Source organism: Armigeres subalbatus, chromosome 2 (genome assembly GCF_024139115.2).
Source record: "Armigeres subalbatus isolate Guangzhou_Male chromosome 2, GZ_Asu_2, whole genome shotgun sequence".
Lineage (NCBI taxonomy): Eukaryota > Metazoa > Arthropoda > Insecta > Diptera > Culicidae > Armigeres > Armigeres subalbatus.
In genome coordinates, this window is record NC_085140.1 from 31,431,501 (window position 1) to 31,452,503 (window position 21,003).

The window sequence follows — 21,003 nt, forward strand, 5'->3', positions numbered from 1 at the left end:
CAATTTGTTTAAAGTCCCACCCAACACCAGGACTAGGCCAGTGCGCTTTGAGCGGCACACGGTCGCTTTGATAGGGCCTGCTTGGGGACACATGCAGCTTTTTATAGAGGTTCAACAGAGCCCACTGTCGAACCCCACCACATCCTAGGCAGACCCCACAGGACGCACCCTCTCACTCTAGCTGATGTCAGAAGGACAACAGTGCCCAGGCTGAACTACCAGCTAAGTACGCAACCCTTAGCTGGCGGTCAATTGTCATCGGAAGACCCGTGGAAGCGTGAGTATTGGAACTTGTGAGGACCAGCGCTATGTTAGGCGCTCCTTCCCGAATGTCAACTCACCATTTCGCAGGCAGATTCTGCACAACCCTTTGTGCTGAACAAGTTTCGCTCCTCTATGATGGCTGATTTGAACTCGCTATCCGCCACGACCCCACGACACGCATGGTTTTGACGGCTTGTTGGAGGCAATTGATGATTCTCCTTTTTTCATTGGGTTTACTGTTGTATATTGCTTTGGTGTGCTGAGTTAGTAGAAATCCTTTTGTTTTGGGGACGGACGTTGTTGTTGTTGGTGTCTCCCATTAGATTTTCATATTATCCTTATGCACCCGAATGCCCCTTCAGCCAATGTGATACTTTTCGTTTAGAATCTGGAAGGGATCCATCAACTCGATTTCCCTCCGCATATTCTGTTCCGAGATTTTAAGTTGGACTTCCACCGATGCCGCACGGGCACTCGACGTTACACTTGTCGTTGGTTCTTGTTGACCGAAATTTCTTGAGTGCTCCGGATAGGCCGATCAGCAGTGGATATTGATAGCTGTTTGTTCTGCAGCTTGCAATTGTATCGACGATTGGGTTGATTGATGGTTTCATCCACACCTGCACAGCCAAAATGCTCCCACAACTTACACAGACTGCTTTCAACCATTTGTCTTAGTCGCATCCGAACACCGAAAAAAAATCCGTGGAAAAAACTACTATTTCGTAGACTATACTCTGTTTTTTAAACAACCATGAAATTTCAGTAAATTTTACCATGGTTTCAGACAAATTTACCACTGTTTCAGTTCAAGTGACAACATTCCGCAAGGGCCACAGTTGATTTTTACTGCGCGCATAGTAAAATCAAACGGGATTGTTTTCTGCTGAAAATCGTCGGTGCATATTCTTAAAATAACCCTCGGAATGGTAGTTTCTACTGCGATATTTTTTTGCGAGAACGATTACCTGATTAACAACTCTGTACTGTGATGTCATGACCTACTTTCAGCATGTCATCGTTTCGGCACAACATTCCGACAAAATTCTTGAAGTTTGTACGGTTGAAGACGTGTCAGATATGCCAACTCTCAATAGCCATTGCAGTTTTCAAGCTAAAAAGAATAATTATTATAGGTAGTCCTAAGGGTATTTTTCATGACACGTTACTTACAATTTTGGTAAACTAACTAATGACACGATTTGTGAGTCGTCGGATTCGTACGCTGTAGTTTTATGCTTAATTTAGGTTAAGATTCCATTATTTAGTAATCTAGGATAATATGGAGTAAAAAAGGCTCCTTACTGAGAAAAACAGCTGTGTAAGAACTATGGAGCCAAAGGGCTCAGAAGTTAATCAGAACAGCAAAGTGTAGTGGACTAGTTACAGCTGGAGGACTCTGGTACACTGCAACTGGTAGCTTGACAACGTGTGCTGCCATTCCTCCTTGTAAAAAAAACGTGCTCGATGATTTGGAGCCAAAATATTCCTTTTGGCACGAACAGAATGTGATATATAAAAAATCAACTCATCGCCACACATTAAATCAATAAATAATATTGTAACTCGTATCCATTTTCAACTTATCTATTAAGACTTTGTAACATCAAAACCACTAGCTTCACAGATTGCTAACTTTCCTATTTATAATTATATTACACCTTGTTAGCTAATGCAGAATTAGCTGAACAAACACTTTGCTCTTAGATCAATCGTGCACCAATTTTCTTTGTTTTGATTCAAGATTAGATCAATAATCAGTAACATTTTCTATCATACCTAATTGGCATCCCTACAAATATTTCTAGTCACAAAACAGAGCGCGTAGTAATTGGATTAAAACTGAATTTGTTAACTCTACTAATGTAATGCTTATTTATGAAAAGAATTGAGTCCAATTAACGGGAGCACTTGGAAATGCAGTGCTTTTGCGAACATTTGTCGATGGATATATCTTACTGAGATACCCAAGATACAAATGGTACCGATAAAATAATTCAACTCGATTGTGTTCTATTTATACTCTATCTCTACTCTATCATTAAACTCAAGAACTAATTGGAAAATAGAGGAAGAATTACCATACACAGCTTCGCCGGTAAACCACACCTATTTCGATTATTTGTTTGACTGTTTGGGGGAGACTCGGTCAACGGTCAATACTTTTCCTTGCCCTTCATTTTACTTCCGTGTTGGAGGCTATTAGAAACAATGGAAATTTAAATTGTGCCTTGATAAAACCCCAAATATGAAGCAATACTTACATGAATAAAAACCATTTTAGGCATCCATCGTTTGACCAGTGCATTCAGCTCCGCTTTCAGTTTTGCTTCCTGGCTTTCACCGGTAGGATCACTGGAGTCGACCACCCCGGGATGCTGAGTATTGCTGGCGGAGTCACTGGTACTGTTGCCCGCCGCCGGCAACGGGGTACCCTTTCCAGACTGCGTTCCGCCGCTGCTCGTGTCCGTACCGGCCTGGTGGACATAGTCGAGCTGAAGCTCTGGCAGCGGCTGCCAACCGGCTTTTAGAGGGTACAAGTTGTACACGAGATCGTACGACGAAAAGGCAAATATGGTGACGTTCAGCTGCAAGATGGATAGTTTGAAGAACTTCTCGAAGGTAGTTTGACGTTAGAAAGGCAATTACCTGTCGATGACCGGAAAACATGAAGCTGTCAGAACTGTTCAACAGTGCTTGCAGTTGGATGATTTTTCTCGTAGGGTTCCTAAGAGTAACCTTGAGGGTCATCGGTACCCGAACGTACATCTTCTCTTCCAAGTAGCAGTAGATGTTCAACGGGGGATCTATAACCTCTGTAAAAGAAAAACGATTTGTAAAATAAATCCACTTTGTATATGTAGATACTTTTTCACTGTTAACAATCTAGTCACGTTATTTATTCACACAAAGGTTAAAACTAATAAACAATACTCACCTAAGCCGTCGATCACAAACTTCGACTCATTTATCGTATTGGGAGAACTACTCCGACACCATCGAATGCAGTACACTCCAAAAACTAGCAGCATTTCTTTTCTCTTGCCGTCGGGCCCATGGGTTTCCACAGAACGCCCCTTCAACGAACCGGTCGCTACTGGTGCGGCCACTGGAGTCTGAATACATAACGCGGCATTTATGAACCCATTTCGCTCGTTGTTGGTGAGCTGGACACAGTCGATCGTGTGGTTATAGATGTTCTTTATATGGGATAGACTTTTTCCAAAATCTTCCTTCTGTGGATCGTTACCAACGCCAGATCCCGATCCCGTGGAGGTAGTTAGAGGTTTCACCTTGAAATCGTCCGCACTTCCGGTCGAAGAAGTCATCGCGGTACCTGCGGTTTGAGGAAGCGGTGGTACCGGAGAAGATCCAGAGGTGGCAGCATTAAAAGACGGGGATGAACTCGTTAATGGTAGGTTCAACTGGTTCGTAAGGTTTGCATTGGTGCTACCGATAATCGTTGCGTTGGTGGGAAGCTTCGCTAACAGGCTTCGGTTGAACTGATCGTCGGCTGGCACACGGTTAGACGGCGTTGCTGTTTGAAGGGCACCGTGATCCGGAGTCCTGCTACGGCTGAAGGTAAGGTGCACATCGTTGTTCAGATAGTCGCCTTGCGAAATCCAATCCCGGGTGCAGTTCATGGAGTTCAGCAGTCGCAGGTCCTCGAAACGAGTGCCCTGTCGCAGTTTTACCCCGGTGATTCGCTGTTGGCCCTTGTAGGGCTTTTCGACTATGTTATGATCCTGTGGGAATATGAAGAAATAAAGAATAAATTACCTAAACAATTTGAAGTACGTCGCGATTAAGGGTACGTATTGCGTGGTTAATACCTACTTGTTTGTTAATTTAGAGTTTCAAAATAGGAATTCCCTGATTTTTCCAGGATTTTCGTCAAATTTCAAGGATTATAAAAAATACATCAAAAACACACATAACGTTTAGAAGCAGCTTTCGCGGTTTTAAGTTATACATGGTGCAGATGATTTTATTCATTTTCGAAATATCTTTTCCTTTAATTCTTCTTATTCTTGTTATACTCAACGAATCCTGGGCCGTAGCCAATCTACGTGTTATACAACGTAGACAATACGTTTACACTGCAGCTACTGCACGAAAATGGATTTCCGGATAAACTGATACGGTTGATCAAGGCGACCGATGATGGATCGGGTGATGTGCGTAGTTCGAGTTTCAGGGGTCGAGTCCCTTTGAAACGCGCAGAGGGCTACGGCAAGGTGATGGTCTTTCGTGTATGCTATTCAACATCGCTTTGGAGTGAGTAGTACGAAGAGCAGGGATTAACACGAGTGGTACAATTTTCAATAATTCCATCCTTCGCCAACGAAATAGATATTCATTTCATTTATTTAGCTTACATCTAAACAGATAACACTGAATCAACAATTTGACCGCATCTCTCCATCCTCGAATGCGCTCCACGCTCGCCAAGTCGTTTCGCACATGGTCTGCCCACCTTGCTCGCTGTGCTCCGTACCTGCCGGATTTGAAGCGAACACCATCTTCGCAGGGTTGCTGTCCAGCACTTTTGCAACATGTCCTGCCCATCGTACCCTTCCGACTTTAGCTACCTTCTGGATACTGGGTTCGCCGTAGAGCTGGGCGAGCTCGTGGTTCATTCTTCGCCATCATACGCCGTCTTCTTGCACTCCGCCAAAGATAATTCTAAGCACCCGTCTCTCGAATACTCCGAGTGCTTGCAAGTCCTCCTCGAGCATTGTCCATGTTTCATGACCGTAGAGGACTACCGGTCTTATCAGCGTCTTGTACATAACACATTTGGTGTGGTGGCGAATCTTTTTCGACCGCAGTTTCTTCTGGAGCCCGTAGTAGGCCCGACTTCCACAGATGATGCGTCTTCGTATTTCACGACTAACATTGTTATCAGTTGTTAGCAAGGATCCAAGGTAGACGAATTCCTCGACCACTTCGAAGGTATCCCTGTCTATCGTAACACTGCTTCCCAGGCGGGCGCTCGGTTCCGCCCACAAGTATGTACTTTGTTCTCGATGATGCATTCACCACCAATCCAACTTTTGTTGCTTCACGTTTCAGGCGGGTGTACAGTTCTGCCACCTTTGCAAATGTATGTCATCCGCGAAACAAATAAATTGACTGGATCTGTTGAAAATAGTACCCCGGCTGTTACACTCGTCTCTCAGCACCTTCTAGCGCAATGTTGAACAACAGGCACGAAAGTCCAGCACCTTGTTTTAGTCCTCGGCGCGATTCGAACGAACTGGAGTTACTATGTCTGAAACTTGATTATGCATATGTACAACATGTGATAGATTTAGTTCGGAAAAGGTATTGGAGGGTAACCGCCCCTTCGGTGGGGTTTGATCCCACGTCTATACTGTCGTATGCCACCTTGAAATCAACGAACAGATGGTGCGTTGGGACCTGGTATTCACGGGATTTTTGAAGGATTTGCCGTACAGTAAAGATCTGGTCCGTTGTCAAGCGGCTGTCAATGAAGCCGGCTTGATAACTTACCACGAACTCATTCACTAATGGTGACAGCCGACGGAAGATGATCTGGGATATCACTTTGTAGGCGGCATTAAGGATGGTGATCGCTCGAAAGTTCTCACACTCCAGCTTGTCGCCTTTCTTGTAGATGGGGCATATAACCCCTTCCTTCCACTCCTCCGGTAGCTGTTCGGTTTCCCAGATTCTGACTATCAGTTTGTGCAGGCAAGTGGCCAGCTTTTCCGGGGCCATCTTGATGAGCTCAGCTCCGATACCATCCTTACCAGCTGCTATATTGGTTTTTAGCTGTTGAATGGCATCCTTAACTTCTCTCAAGGTGTGGCTGGTTGGCTTCCATCGTCCGCTGAACTGACGTAGTCATCTCCTACGCTGCCTTGACTTTTACTGCCTGTACTCTCAGCGCCATTCAAATGTTCCTCGTAGTGCTGCTTCCATCTTTCGATCACCACACGTTCGTCCGTCAAGATGCTCCCATCCTTATCCCGGCACATTTCGGCTCGCGGCACGAAGCCTTTGCGGCATGCGTTGAGCTTCTGATAGAACTTGCGTGTTTCTTGAGAGCGGCACAGCTGTTCCATTTCTCGCTTAACTTTTCAAAAGGACCTAAGTAACATTTTTTCATGAATTAATTTGAATAGCGCAATCAACAGAAAATATGAAAGCTTTTGATTGCAGCACTCAAATTAATTCATGAAAAAAATGTTACTTAGGTCCTTTTGAAAAGTTAAGCGAGATTTCCTCGCATTCCGCTTCTTCCCGGCGGCGTTTCTTCTCCTGAAAAAGGCGGGTCTGCTGACTCCGCTTCCGTCTATAACGTTCCACGTTCTGCTGCTGCTGTGAACTGTATTCCAGCAGTCCTCAAGAGGGGCCCTATAGAGCTCGCTCTCTTCCGGCAACGCTGCCTCGAGATGCTGCGCGTATGTAGTGGCGGGTGTCCTACGAAAGGCTGAAACACGTAAGGCTGAATACTCATAAGGCTGAACTCAAAAGGCTTAAATCCCGAAAGGCTGAAAGTCTCAAAAGGCTGAAAGTATCAGAAGGCTGAAATGTATCGAAAGGCTGAAATTGATGGGATGAAATGAATTACATCCATACGATATGTTGCACCAACTATTTTGAGTGGTTGGATAGTGAATAATGAATAAAGAATAGAGAATGATGAATAAAGAATAAATAATAAAAAATACAAAACAAAGAATAAAGAATATGGAATAACGATTAAAGAATAAAGAATAAAAATAAAGAATAAAGAATAAAATATAAAGAATGAAAATTGCACAGAAAAAAAGGAAGGAGGAAAGAAGAAGGAAGAAGAAAGAAAGAAGACGGGAGAATGGAGAGGGAAAAAATTGAAGATTGAAGAAAGAACATAGAAGAAAGAAGGAGGAAAAAGTAAGATAAAAGATGGAAGAAGGGATAATGATGAAGCAAGAAGAAACAAGGACAAATAAAAAGGAGGGAGATAATGAAAAAGGGAGAGAGAAGACGGAAGAAGGAAAATGAAAGAAATATTGAAGAAAAACCATAGAAGAAAGAAGAAGGAAAAAGTAAAATAAAGATGGAAGAAGGAATAATGATGAAGCAAGAAAAAACAAGGGAGGATAAAGATGGAAGGAAGGATAAAGATGAAGAAGGAAGAAAGAAGAAGGAAGAAAGAAGAAGGAACAAGAATAAAGAAAAAGGAAAAGGGAGAAGGTAAAAAAAAAAGAAAAAAGGAGAAAAGAAGGGAAATAAAGGAAGAAAACAGAACGAAAGAAGAAAGAAAGAAAGATGAAGAAACAAGGAACAAGGAAAGAAAAAAAGAAAGAAGAAGTATGGACAGAGGAAAATGACGACAGAAGGAAAATGAAAGAAGAAGTAAGAAGGTAGAGTGAAGAATGAATTGAGAAAAGAAATAAAGAAAAAGGAAGAAGAAACTAGGAAAAAGAAGAAAGTAGAGGAAAGAAGACAGAAAGGGAGGAAGAACATGGTAATGAAGAAGGAAGTAGGAAGACAAAGAAAAAAACAAGGAAAAGGAAGAAGGAAGAAATAAGAAATCAAAAAGAATGTTTGAAGAAGGAAGAAGAAGAACAAAGAAAAATGAAGACAGAAGAAACTTAGAAAAAAGGAAGAAGCAAGATGGAACAAGGAAGGCAGAAGAAGGAAATAGGAACAAGGAAGGAGGAATTAAGAAGGAAGAACTATGGAGGAAGAACTAAGAAGAAAGTTAGAACGAAGAAGCAAGAATGAACCAGAAAGAAGGAACTTATAACGGGTAAAAAAGAAAGAAGAAAAAAAAAGAAAAAAATAAATAAATAAAAAAGTAAGAAGAAAGAAGGAAGAATAAAAAAGCAAAAGGAAGAAGGGAGAATAAAAAATAAGAAAGTAATTTTAGCAAGAATCAAAAACCAAATACAAGAAATAAGAACAATACAGTCTTGTTCTTCTTATGTTACCTCAACATAAAAAATAAGAATTCCGTATAAAAATTGAAAGACAACAAGAAGTTGCAAGAAGGTTGCGGATCATTTTAGTTTGTGCCCCTATTAACGTCAAATGTGAATCCTTCCACAAAAATTAGTTTGTTTGTTTGCCTTTCGAGTTTCAGCCTTTTGTTATTTCAGCCTTATGTGAGATTTTTACTTTTTCAGCCTTTCGTGTTCAGGCTTATGAGTTTTCTGCCTTATGTGATTTAGCCTTTCGTGGATGTATGTAACAATTGTGAGGATTCGAGAAATCCTTGGCAGAAAGTTGGCAAAGCTTTTTCTAAAACTGTATTAAAACTAAATCTATTTTCAATATTTATTATTATACAATTATTATATATTTATTATTATATAGAATTATACATACACCGGTATGCTGCACATACGTCGCTGTACATTGGTCGGTTTTCCATAGTGCACGATTGACGCAACTGCAGTTTTATTTTGTTTTGCTTTTTTGTTACATAGGTCGCTCTTAGTTCCCATATGTTAATCCGACGTATGTAACAGTGAGACTTCAAAAATAGAAATTTCTACATACGTCGGATCGTAAAAAGATTGAATTAAAGAATTTAAGGATCTAAAATCAGTAAAATCGATGTGTATTATATAATTGTTGTTGTATTAAAAACCTCGTTTTGTTTACTTTTGTTACATGCGTCCTTTTAAGAGAATAATGCTTGAATTGTGCAATTAATTTGGCTCTGTTTTTTTGATTAAGACAGAGCAAAACCAGAGACGTTGTTAATAGATAGAGACCCGCAAACAGTGAAGCCGAAAGTACCAAACGAACCGTCAAACGCGGTAACAAACTAGCAAAGTAAACAAACATTACCAATCGGTACTAAATGCAAGATAGGTATTGTAATCAACATTATAGAAATTATAAAAAAGTTTGAAAAGTTCAGTTAATGAAGATGTTTTCAGAGTACTCATAGCAAATTTATATATTGTATTTAATCATATTTATTGTTGAATATAAGGAAATGATGCTAAAGAAGAGAAAATATGTAGTTGGAGCAAATGAAATAACTGCTCACACTGAGCAGTTATGGTATGGTAAGTTTCTATGGTAAGTCATATAACAAATCTGGTCTCAAAATTATTTCCAAGATGAATACTGCTATATTGCTTGACATTAATAATTTTTAATTTTTAATTATTCCAAACATAAGAATAGTGAAAGTTTGTACTCAAGTCAAATAACCATTGGCACCGGACCTTCATTGTGTTAGTTCTTTCTTCGTCGCGATACCATGAAGGTAAAAGATTTTTAAATTAGTGTTCGCTTAAAAGTAGAACGGTCTCGAGGCCACGGATTTTTGTTCTACTTTGTGCAGTAAGTTATTCCAATAATTAAGTGCGCGATCGGACGGGTTTGTTTAAAACAGAACGGTTTCGAGATCACGGAATTTTTTTTCCACTTAGTGCGGTCAGTAATTAAACTAATTAGTGCGCGATAGTCAAACTACACGTTATACATAGAAATCGTTCACGTTATACATAGAAATCAAAATTTAATAATTATATTTTAATAATCTATCCCCACAAAATAAGTCGGAATATCAGAGTTTCACGAGTGAATACATAGTCTAAAACTAAATATTGCTGCCTCTATTGGCTTGATAAATCATGAACGTTTAAAGAACAAACAATAAATAGAATAGATATAAGTATATACTCTTACGACAGCCGGCTGGCAAGAGTTTAAATTAGAAACATATAAACAACATATGCTATGGGTCGAATTGCCAGCTTGAGGCAAACATCCTTGACCTATCTTACCCTACCCAAACACCAACTCCGTAGAACTTATGAGGGCGTCGCCAAGTCGGGGGCCTCTCACTAAGTAAGTTCTACATCAACATTTCCTTCCATATCCCTAGTTACGGTAAAGATGGGCGTGGCTGGGAGTAGTGATCCTCATGCTTTTGTTATTTTTGTGTTAGACTGAAATCAAGAATCCCTCCCCTTCTTGATTTCTGATAGCATTCTACATAGGGATTTCAAAAGAAAAACATGAGTATCACTAGTGTCCAATCTACGAAGTATACCGTAACAACGCTAACGCTAACGCTAACGCTATGTGATTTAGCCTTTCGTGGAAGACCCATGATTGTATACCAATTTATAAATTGTGACCACCTGTGAAATGCCAATAATAGCAGCAAGTTAAATAGCTGGCGTGATTTATAAACGATCATTATTCCAAGATCCGTAATTTAATTTCCGCCATGAACAAAGCATCATGCAACGGATACATAAAGCTTTATTAAAATAAATCATAGTCAATAGTTTCAAAATAATTGAAAATAGTAACTTTTTGAGAGAGTTCAAAAAAAGAGACTTTCCAGGTCTGCATTCAGACAGAATAAATAAATAAATTCAGGCCCCTTCTCTCCATTTTCCGGTAGCTACTCTGTTTCCCAGATTCGGACCATCAGTTTGTGCAGGCAAGTGGCCAGTTTTTCCAGGCTCATATTGATGACCAAGACCGACGATTATGGAGCTCTACAATACGCCAGGCATATGTGTAACGACGCTGTAGCCAACCGCTATCCAGGTAGGTATGGTAGGGTAGGTATTGATGAGCTCAGCTCCGATACCATCCTTACCAGCTGCTTTATTGGTCTTTAGTTGTTGGATGGCATCTTTAGTTTTTCTCATTCCCAATATTACTGACATCAATATTTCCATACTTCCTCTTTTCTGTATTAAAGAAGAAGACCTAGTCAAAATTTCCCCTCCAAAACCAAAACCAATTCAAATCCAACAGACCGCATCGTGCTTTCGTGCTGTGCGGTTCTTTCTCTCGTTGCGGAAGGAAGTTTTTAATACTACCCGAAGCTATTTTAATTTCAACGGTGCTTCTTAGCGCTATTTGTACCCACTGATCCCGTTACGATCTTTGCAAGGACCCGTGCCTTCGTTTTACGTTGGACCCGTTTGCGGAAGTAAAATTCCGACAAGCGGTGGTAATCCTGCAGGGACACCGTTCTGGGAAAAACCCTCTTAGAAGGTCACGTCTCCACGCACAGCAATGAGCACTAATAAAAACAAGAGGAAGAGTGAGTCTCTGAATTCTCCACTTCCTTCCGAGAAACAAGGTTTCAAGACCGTCCTGCCAAAGCGCGGAAAAAATAGAAGAAAGCTGGAGACTTCAGATGTTCCTTCTAACTCTAATATCGAAATAATTCTTCTCCAATCGAACTGAGCAATCAGTTCGATTTGATTAATGATGAAATTGAGCAAATCGAATATACCACTAGCCCAGGTGATTCGATTCATGCGAAAAGCAAAGGATTCCGCCAATTGTGGTATCTGTTGCCGAGTTTTCTGGCTTCCGGAATGAGATTTTGAGTAACCTTCAGGGGATCAAGGTTTCATTTCAGATTGCTAGGAAGGGTGACTGCCGCGTTTTGCCGGGATCCTTTGACGATCGCAAACGTCTTCTTCAGTATTTAACTGAGAAGCGCCATAAATTCTTCACATACGACGACAAAACTGAGCGATTGTTCAAAGTCGTCTTGAAAGGTCTCCCCAGTGATGATAAATCACTGGATGAGATTAAAATTGAAATTTCTCAATTACTTGGATTTTCACCAGTCCCAGTAATTAAGATGAAAAAGAAATCCCACCCTGGTACTTCCCAGAGGGGCATTTCTCAAGAATTTTATTTAGTTCATTTTAACAAAAAGTTTGGAAAAGGCCTGTATTATGTCCCATGTCCGTGTTACATGGGAACATTTCCGCAGGCCTGGGGGAAATTTCCAAAACCCCACCCAGTGCCGTAAGTGCCAAAAGTGGGGTCATGGAACCAAACATTGGCACATGGATGCTAAATGCATAATTTGTGGTGGAACCTCTCACGCCAAGGACGCATGTCCTGTGAGAGAAGATTCCAATAAATTTAAATGTGCAAATTGTGGGGGCAATCATAAATCCAATTTCTGGGAATGCCCTTCACGCAAAAAAGTTTTGAATTCCCGTGCAAAATTGATGACGGGAAATTCCAATCGGATCCCAGATTCGACGGGTAGAAATTTTTCAAACGCTCAAATTTCGAAACCGGTTACCGGTCGAGCAATTCATACCCACCACAACTCACAAACAAATTTTGCCGCTCGTCAACGGGTAGCAAGCACTTCAGTAAATTCCAATTTTTCGAATGTACCTACGTATGCAAACATCGCTGCTGGTAGTCAAAATTTCTCTTCTCAAAATGAGGTTTATACCCATGTCCCAACGGAAAATAATGGTCATGTTGCCGATTCAGGTAGCATGACTGCTTCCGATTTTGATTTTTTAACTGAACAATTGCATCACATGATTGATGCAATGTTCAAAGCAAATACCATACCAGAAGCTGTTCAGGTTGGTATAAAGTACACACAAAAAATTGTTATTGGACTCCGTTTCAATGGATCTAAATAATTGTGTGAAAGTTCTAATCTGGAATGCCCGCTCTCTAAAGGGTAAGGAAGATGAATTATTCAACTTCCTAACAGTTCATAATGTGCATATTGCCATTATAACTGAAACCTATTTAAAACCAGACTCTCCATTAAAAGAGATCCAAACTATTTTATCTACAGAAATGATCGTCTTGACAGCGCCTGTGGTGGGGTCGCCATTGTCATCAATAGACGTATCAAACATAAATTATTTTCTTCGTTTGAAACCAAAGTTTTTGAAACCTTGGGAGTTTCTGTTGAAACAAATTTTGGTCAATTTTCCTTCATTGCAGCCTATTTGCCTTTTCAATGCAATGGGCAGCAAAAGAATTTGTTGAAAGCTGATCTTCAAATTCTGACTCGCAACAAATCAAAATTCTTCGTAATTGGTGACTTCAATGCCAAACACCGTTCATGGAATAATGCTCAAAGCAATTCCAACGGCAACATTTTATTTGAAGATTGTTCTGCGGGATATTATACTATTCAATATCCCAATGGCCCAACTTGTTTTTCATCCACTCGAAATACTTCGACAATTGATTTAGTTTTAACGGATTCAAGTCAGCTGTGTGGCCAATTGGTAACTCATGCTGACTTTGACTCTGATCACCTTCCTGTGACATTTGAAATCTCACAAGAAGCCATTTATAATCCAATCAGCTCTACTTTCAATTATCATAGGGCTGATTGGGATTTATATAAAACGTATATCGATAGGAATTTTGATGTTGATATTCCTCTCGATACCAAAAGTGATATTGATAATGCTCTCGTATCTTTGACAAATTTAATTGTCGAAGCCAGAGGCATTGCAATTCCTAAATGTGAAATTAAATTCAACTCCATTATTATTGACGACGATCTTCAGCTACTGATCCGTCTTAAAATGTGAGGCGAAGGCAATACCAAAGAACCCGCGATCCCGCGTTGAAAGTTATTTGGCGAGATTTGCAAAATGAAATTAAAAAACGTTTCGCTATTCTGAGAAATACCAACTTTAAGAATAATGTCTCGAAGTTGGATCCCAGTTCGAAACCATTTTGGAAATTAACGAAAATTCTTAAAAAACCTCAAAAGCCAATTCCAGCGCTTAAAGAGGGAAATAAAATTTTATTAACAAATGGCGAAAAGGCTCAAAAACTTGCTCAGCAGTTCGAGAGTGCCCATAATTTTAGTCTAGGTCTCACTAGTCCAATTGAGGATCAGGTTACACGAAGCTTCGAAGACATTCTCGATCAAGATAATGTTTTTGACCCTTCGTTGGGAACTAATTTGGATGAAGTGAGATCTATTACTAGAAAATTTAAAAATATGAAAGCCCCGGGTGATGATGGTATTTTCTACATACTTATCAAAAAACTTCCTGAGAGCTCTTTATCCTTTTTGGTTAATTTATTTAACAAATGTTTTCAATTGGCATACTTTCCAGATAAATGGAAAAACGCCAAAGTTGTTCCAATTTTGAAGCCGGACAAAAATCCAGCTGAGGCTTCTAGTTTGTCCAGTTTGCTTTCTTCAATAAGCAAACTGTTTGAAAAGATTATTTTAAATAGAATGATGGTTCATATTAATGACAATTCTATTTTTGCTGATGAGCAATTTGGTTTTCGCCATGGGCATTCAACTACTCATCAGTTATTAAGAGTTACGAACTTAATTCGGCTCAACAAATCTGAAGGATATTCGACTGGAGTTGCTCTTCTTGATATAGAGAAAGCATTTGACAGTGTTTGGCATGAAGGTTTGATTGTAAAATTGATGAATTTTAATTTTCCTCTGTACATTATTAAACTGATCCAAAATTATTTATCAGATCGCTCACTGCAGGTAAACTATCAGAATTCTAAATCTGATAGATTACCTGTAAAAGCTGGTATACACTAAGCCAGCATACTGGGGCCAATTTTGTATAACATTTTTACTTCGGACTTACCTGATTTACCACCAGGGTGTCAAAAATCTTTGTTTGCAGATGACACAGGTCTCTCAGCCAAAGGGCGAAGCCTTCGTGTCATTTGTAGTAGATTGCAAAAAAGTTTGGATATTTTCTCCACTTACTTGCAAAAATGGAAAATTTCCCCGAATGCTTCCAAAACTCAGCTTATAATTTTCCCTCATAAGCCGAGAGCTTCTTATTTGAAACCTTCTAGCAGACATATTGTCACTATGAATGGGGTTCCAATTAATTGGTCTAGCGAAGCTAAATATTTAGGACTTCTGCTAGATCAAAAATTAACTTTTAAAAATCACATTGAAGGCCTTCAAGCCAAATGTAACAGATATATTAAGTGTCTGCATCCACTTATAAACAGAAAATAAAAACTTTGTCTTAAGAACAAACTTTTGATTTACAAACAAATTTTTAGACCTGCCATGTTGTATGCTGTGCCAATATGGACTAGTTGCTGCAATACCAGAAAGAAGGCACTTTAGAGGATTCAAAATAAAATTCTGAAAATGATTCTGAAGTTGCCTCCGTGGTATAGTACCAATGAACTTCATAGAATTTCTAATATTGAGACATTGCAACAAATGTCCAACAAAATAATTTCCAATTTTAGACAAAAATCGTTGCAATCTTCTATTGCAACGATTAGCTCCTTGTACCCTTAGTATAAATTAGGTTAAGTTTAGTTTAAGTAGAAAACATTGTAATTCCTACATGGTTTAATTCAACCAGAGGAAAAATTCTAACTGCCAGAGGCAATTGAAATGTATTAATAATAACTAAAAATATAACATAGCAAATAAGGATGATAGTGTTAAGAAAACACGGAACACCTAGTCTAAGGAATGCATGTATTAGATAATTAGCAAATAAAATTAGTTAAAAAAAAAAAAATCAAATCCAACAAACGGCCAGCGCAGACGTGAAAATAAAAAGTGAATAACTCAAAAAATAAAACCGTATGTTTTAGTTATCACAAATTAGGACTCGATAACTGGAACTGCTTTTTCTCAAACCCGCAAAGCAATCCGCATTTAAAAGCATCATTATGGCTATTACTCACACTAATAAACTGCGTCTCCAGCACATCTACGCCGTCCGGTGCCTTGATCTCCATGTTGACCCTCAGCAGGAAATCTTCGCTTTTGTAGGCCCTCGCCAGTGGCTGCCGGCTCAATGTGTAGAATCGACCGGTCAGCTTGATTTCCTCCACGCACGGTACCACGATCGTGTCCTCCTTGATCTTGCGCACCTGTTCCTCGTTCATGTACTCGATTTTCACATTGTGACTGTTGGTGTACTTTTGGCCGGAGCGATCGCTTGCCAGCAGTTTGGCCAGATCCTCTTTTTCGCTGTTGGGGGTGGAAGGAGAATCTGTCACACTCGAAATCATTGTCGACGATTTGGTTTGGTGTAGGTTTTCCGTTTGGTAATACAATCGTTGATGCAGCTCGATGTTACCCTCGATCAGGCTGGTTACGTAGTAGGAAACACTGCTGGTTGACTGCATTTGCAGCTCACCGATATCGATTTGCACTTGGGAATTTATTTTCTGTAAAGGGCCACCTAAATCAGTCGTCAGGAATACTGTGGGATTAAAAAAAGGTTATTGAAAAGATATAATCAGTTGATTGAAGATTTGAAAGTACCATTGCTTCGTAAGTTTTGCGGCACGCTAATGCTGACACCGACATTCTGCAGGCAGAGATCCGAATTATTCATTATCTTCGTCGTAATTCGATAGAACTCATTCGTCAACATTGGTTGATTAGTTTGTTTGGTTTGTGATCCTAAATGGAAACTGTTGAAAAAGATTTTTTTTATATAAGATTAGAGATCATTTGAAAAACGAACGTTACAACAAATTGTCACTCAGTTCAATGTTCCGAACATAAAACAATAGCAATCTAGACTACTTACGTTGGAATGATATAACACGAACTTATCACAGAGATCTGCTCCAAACAGTCCCGATGGGGATTGTAACTCTTGAACCCTTTCTGCACGTTGAGCTTCTCCCGCAGCGACAAAACTGCATACGTTCGCTCCGAGCCCATCTGCATCTCCAGTCGGAAAATATGCACATCGACGTTCTCCATGAATTGGTACCGTTCGCCGGCGAACACAATCCGATAGCATTTATGTGGTTCCAAAATGAGTTCGTCAATCGGTTTGAGTGTTTCCTCAGGTGACGGTTCGGTCGGAGTGTACTCGCAATACTGTGCGGCCGGTACCCGAACTGCATTGGACTTGAGGTCCGTCAGGAGAACGGAGAAGTTCTTCAACTTCAAAGGAACGTCTACGATAGACCGAATATACAGCTGCAGGCACAGCTTTTCGTCGTTTTTTATCTGACGCTGATCGAACGTGATCCTACACTCGATCAGATCATTCAATCGATCAAGATCTAGCTTGATGGGGCTACTGAAGGATGATAAAGCCGTGCTCCAACTGGCGGACAGTTCGGGAGATATTTGACTGCTCGAAACCGGAGACACGTTGTGAAATACTTTCCACAGGTTTTCCAGAATCAAAATACGTTCCGTTTTATCCATGGCGATTCGAGGTGAAAGGGCTTCAATGCTACACTCAACAAAATGAGGCACCGATGCGGAAAGATACGCCGATCGTAATGTTTTTAGCAATACCTCAGAGAAAATGGTATACCATTTGTCAACCCGATAGTCGGACAACATCAGCGAATACAATGTGAGGGCTTTCGAGTGGTCGCCACTTTTGAGATACTCTTCAGCCATGTCAATGGCAAGTTTCTTCCGGAAGCGCAGACATTTGTAGACCTTATACTGAGCCATTGCCTGACCCAGCAGAATAATGATAGCCGCAGAATGGTTGTATGATTTTTCCATTTCTTGCACGAGGCAGATTATCTGTTGCTCGGATACAGGCTCACCTGTTTTAGTTCCTCGGATACCAAAATAGTCACTGTACAAGGCAGAGTTCAGACTGGTTGATGATTGCTAAAAAAGTAATAACGCAAATAAAAGATAATTCGTTAAATACGAAAAGCAATCCTCTTACCTTGCCATCGGTTCCCACCGATTGTCCTTCGCACCCGATCGCTGGTGCCAGGGCCGTACACTGTAGGAAAGCCTCCTTCCTTTTGCCGATGTACTCGGCGGCTTTGTGGAAGTAAATACCCGGATGTTGCGTCTGCAGAGGGGCCAGCCCATTTTTCACCGCATCGCAAAATAACTCCCCGAAAGCACTGTACTGCACACTCAGCCAGGCCCAGTGCTCAAATACCAGCTCCTTGAATCCGGCCCGGCTACGATACTTGTTGATGTGGTTCTTAAAGTAGGAAATAGAATCCTTCGGAGCATTCACCTTGAAGAACAGTCGACAGATTTTGTAGTTCACGAAACCGGCAATGGTTTTAATTTCGAGACAGTTGGTATCGACAATTCGAAGGTCATTCAAATTATCGTACGTTTGTCGGTAATGCTTCAAGGCGTTCAACTGATCCAGTTTAAGCTCGGAAATAAACCCCAGCTTGAACAAATGCCTAATTCTCAGCATCTTATGGTTCTCGGTGAGTTGATCCTTGTGCGAACGAATTTGCTTCATGATTTGAGTGTAACATGATTGAGCCAGTTCAAGGAAAGCGGACTGCAAACGAAGGATTTGTCCCATCAGGTGATCGTTATGGGTCAAGACAAACAACATTTTAGCATTGATGTCGCAGTTATTCGTAAGGTGAGCTGCTCGTTCAGAAGCCAAAAGGTCATCACCTTGAGGAAGCACGGTTCCCTTTTGAAGAAGAACCACTGCTATCCGGGTATGCCGGCCTTGCAATGAGTTCTTCAGCGATTGAATCATGGAAGCACAATCCCTCTGCTTCTCACTCCACTGAGGATCGTTCCATTCCAAATCCTGAAACAGAACCACCACCGCTGGAAGAACATGAAGATGCTTTAGCATCCAGTTTCGTTTGAGTATTCCCTTCGGATGGTACCAATCGTAGGATTGCCGTGTCGGCTTCGAAACCGGAAACTCGTAGTTCGCGGGAAGTAGTTTATACTGGATCGATTCGCTGCAATTTTAATAAAAAGAATTTTGTAGTCACGGTTTCTAATTAAGTGAGCTTATTCAAAAATCTCAAATTATAAATAAATCCGTGATTCTATTGAGAGGCTCATTATTTTTCCACTGATATTAATTAAAATTCTCTCACCTCTCCGGTTTTTTACTATTGTGAAACGCATCCCAAATTGTTTTATGGGTAGCATTTCGCTGCACGTCCAGCCCGGAAAGTCCGACCAATGGCTGGGCGGTTGTGACCAGCTCTGATGGCAGTACGCTCGCATCCAGTGTCATCACTTTTGGCCTCTTCGGGGCGATAACAATGCACTCCCCTTTTTGCACTCCGGGCACTGTACGTCACACGGCTACCTCCCCCGGAATATTTTTACTTTTCTTCTTCCACAAGGTTGGTGCTTTTGCCAAACAGATGATGACACTACTTTCTCGCTTATCAGGGACCCGTGCTCTGGAGATTTCCCTTGCCCACAAAAAAATCACCGAAAAATTAAGCTCGTCGCCTCCGATTAAAGTTTCACAGCCGAAACATCGGTGAATAGCACCAACAAAACCGCAGCTGATGAGCGGAATAACTAAGGACAAACACACAAACTCTGGGGTAAGTTCCGCTCGGAAACAGAAAATTACGGACAAATCGTCGCGGAACACGGATGATGACAAAATTTTTCGCACGAAATTCCGAGACGAATGACGATGATGACAGTTTAGTGATCGAAACTGTCAAAGCAACGGTTTTTGTTTGTGTGCGTGAGTATGTTGTCAATATCCCCAGTGGGAATAAAATGTGTACTGGATTTTGTATAGGGTGGCCTAAATTGTTTGATGTTCAGGAACTGCCACTGAACCAACACCAGGACCAACACCCAATCCTAAATTTGACTGAATCATCATTCTCGAAAGTATTGAAGCTTGCCCTCTCATTTTCAAATGATGAACTAACTGATCTGCAGAATCCATCTTTTTCCGGAAGATAATCATCCCAAAAGTGACTGATTGTCAGCCAGGATGAAAACAACACCGACTGATTTTAATCTCAAAATCGAATGATTAGTGTTTTGATCCCGCCCCTTAACGCAAATCATTCGATATTGGAATTGGAATGAACTCTAATTACACTCGATACACGGCTCGTCGATTGAAAAATCGCCATATGTAAATTTTAAAGCCAAACGATAGGACGGCTTGGATTGGCGTTAATATTTCTGATTGCTTTCATGAAAAATTGTAAGTAGCCTTATTTTGTATGCATATTTCATTAAGCAAATAAGATCCTCTTCATACTTTTCAGCAATAAAACAGATGCAATCATGGTTAAAAACTCAAAGGTGCAGCCCAATCGGGTTGTACGCAAAGGTGACGTTGAACTACGTAGCTGTATGAAATATACAGGTTTTCGACTTTTCTGTTCGATGAGACCAAAGCAAGCGTGTTTCAAGCCCAGGGTGAATCTGTTTTCGCTGTTTATCCTGCTCTCCTGAGATTGAGTGAGATTTTAGACTAACATTTAAAAAGGATGATAAAAATATTTTTCAAATAAACGAGGATGAATAACACTCTCAAGCGATCACATACCCAAATTATCAATTAATAAAAACTCGCTAGAGTAAGAATCGTTCGATAATTGTATCTTGATTCGAAGCATTATTGGCGAATGCTACTTTTGAACTTTTTTCCCTACATAACACCAAAACACAATGCCAAACATTCGATTGAGCTTCATTGTTTACAATGAATTGGTATTAGATTAGTTTGGTTTACATTAAAATAATAATTTTGTATTGCAAGATTCGAAAAGTTATCGTCGATAACAACTCGCCTACTTTTCACACCTGCGATTGACTGATTCACCGAAACCAATTCCTAAACTGTTAGCAAGTTTCAGTTCTAAATATTATCATACGTATATATTAGAGTGGGGCGCAGTTGTATGGAAAACGCAAACTTCGTTCGATCAAATGAGATCAAGGTTTTTCTGAATCGTTTTGGGACCCCAATCAACTGTGCAAAATATGGGCTCCATTGGTTGCAACCTCGCATGCCGCATCGCGTTTTAAATTTACATGGAGATTAGTATGGGAAAACGTACTTTTTTACATTTTTGCTCTAAGCGGCTTCAATTTATCATCAATCACGTGACTCAATACGTTAGCATCTAGTCTAGAAGATGCCGAAAGACTTTGCCGAAGAAGGTACATATAGCTGGAAGGTCTACAAAAAATGTTATTACGTTTCGAAAATTGATTGTGTAAACCATATGCAAGAAATCAATGTTTCTGTCAGCACTACCGGACAACCT

General features: G+C 40.3%; 1 protein-coding gene across 2 annotated transcripts; it reads right to left on the reverse strand.

Moving 5' to 3' along the window:
• Positions 1 to 1,805: 1,805 nt before the first annotated feature.
• Positions 1,806 to 19,401, reverse strand: LOC134218426 (trafficking protein particle complex subunit 11). Of its 2 annotated transcripts, XM_062697394.1 has the most exons (10): positions 18,841 to 19,401; positions 17,688 to 18,699; positions 16,569 to 17,626; positions 16,298 to 16,449; positions 15,712 to 16,235; positions 3,719 to 4,010; positions 3,203 to 3,601; positions 2,914 to 3,080; positions 2,529 to 2,852; positions 1,806 to 2,463 (listed from the first exon to the last, which is right to left on the reverse strand). In XM_062697394.1, exons 1-10 carry the CDS (start codon positions 18,981 to 18,983, stop codon positions 2,446 to 2,448), a joined length of 4,089 nt encoding a protein of 1,362 aa, XP_062553378.1. In that variant the 5' UTR covers positions 18,984 to 19,401; the 3' UTR covers positions 1,806 to 2,445. The 2 variants fall into 2 exon arrangements, with proteins under 2 accessions (XP_062553378.1, XP_062553377.1); XM_062697393.1 differs by having other exon boundaries at positions 3,203 to 4,010.
• Between the last annotated feature and the right edge of the window lie 1,602 nt (positions 19,402 to 21,003).

Excerpts from the sequence above, each read along its gene's own strand:
- LOC134218426 (XM_062697393.1), bottom strand. The coding sequence starts at position 18,983 with ATGACACTGGATGCGAGCGTACTGCCATCAGAGCTGGTCACAACCGCC. Across the intron at positions 16,450-16,568 it reads TCGTGTTATATCATTCCAAC|TTTCCATTTAGGATCACAAA; the intron begins GTAAGTAGTCTA and ends CTTTTTCAACAG. Across the intron at positions 2,853-2,913 it reads TGTTTTCCGGTCATCGACAG|CTGAACGTCACCATATTTGC; the intron begins GTAATTGCCTTT and ends TCCATCTTGCAG.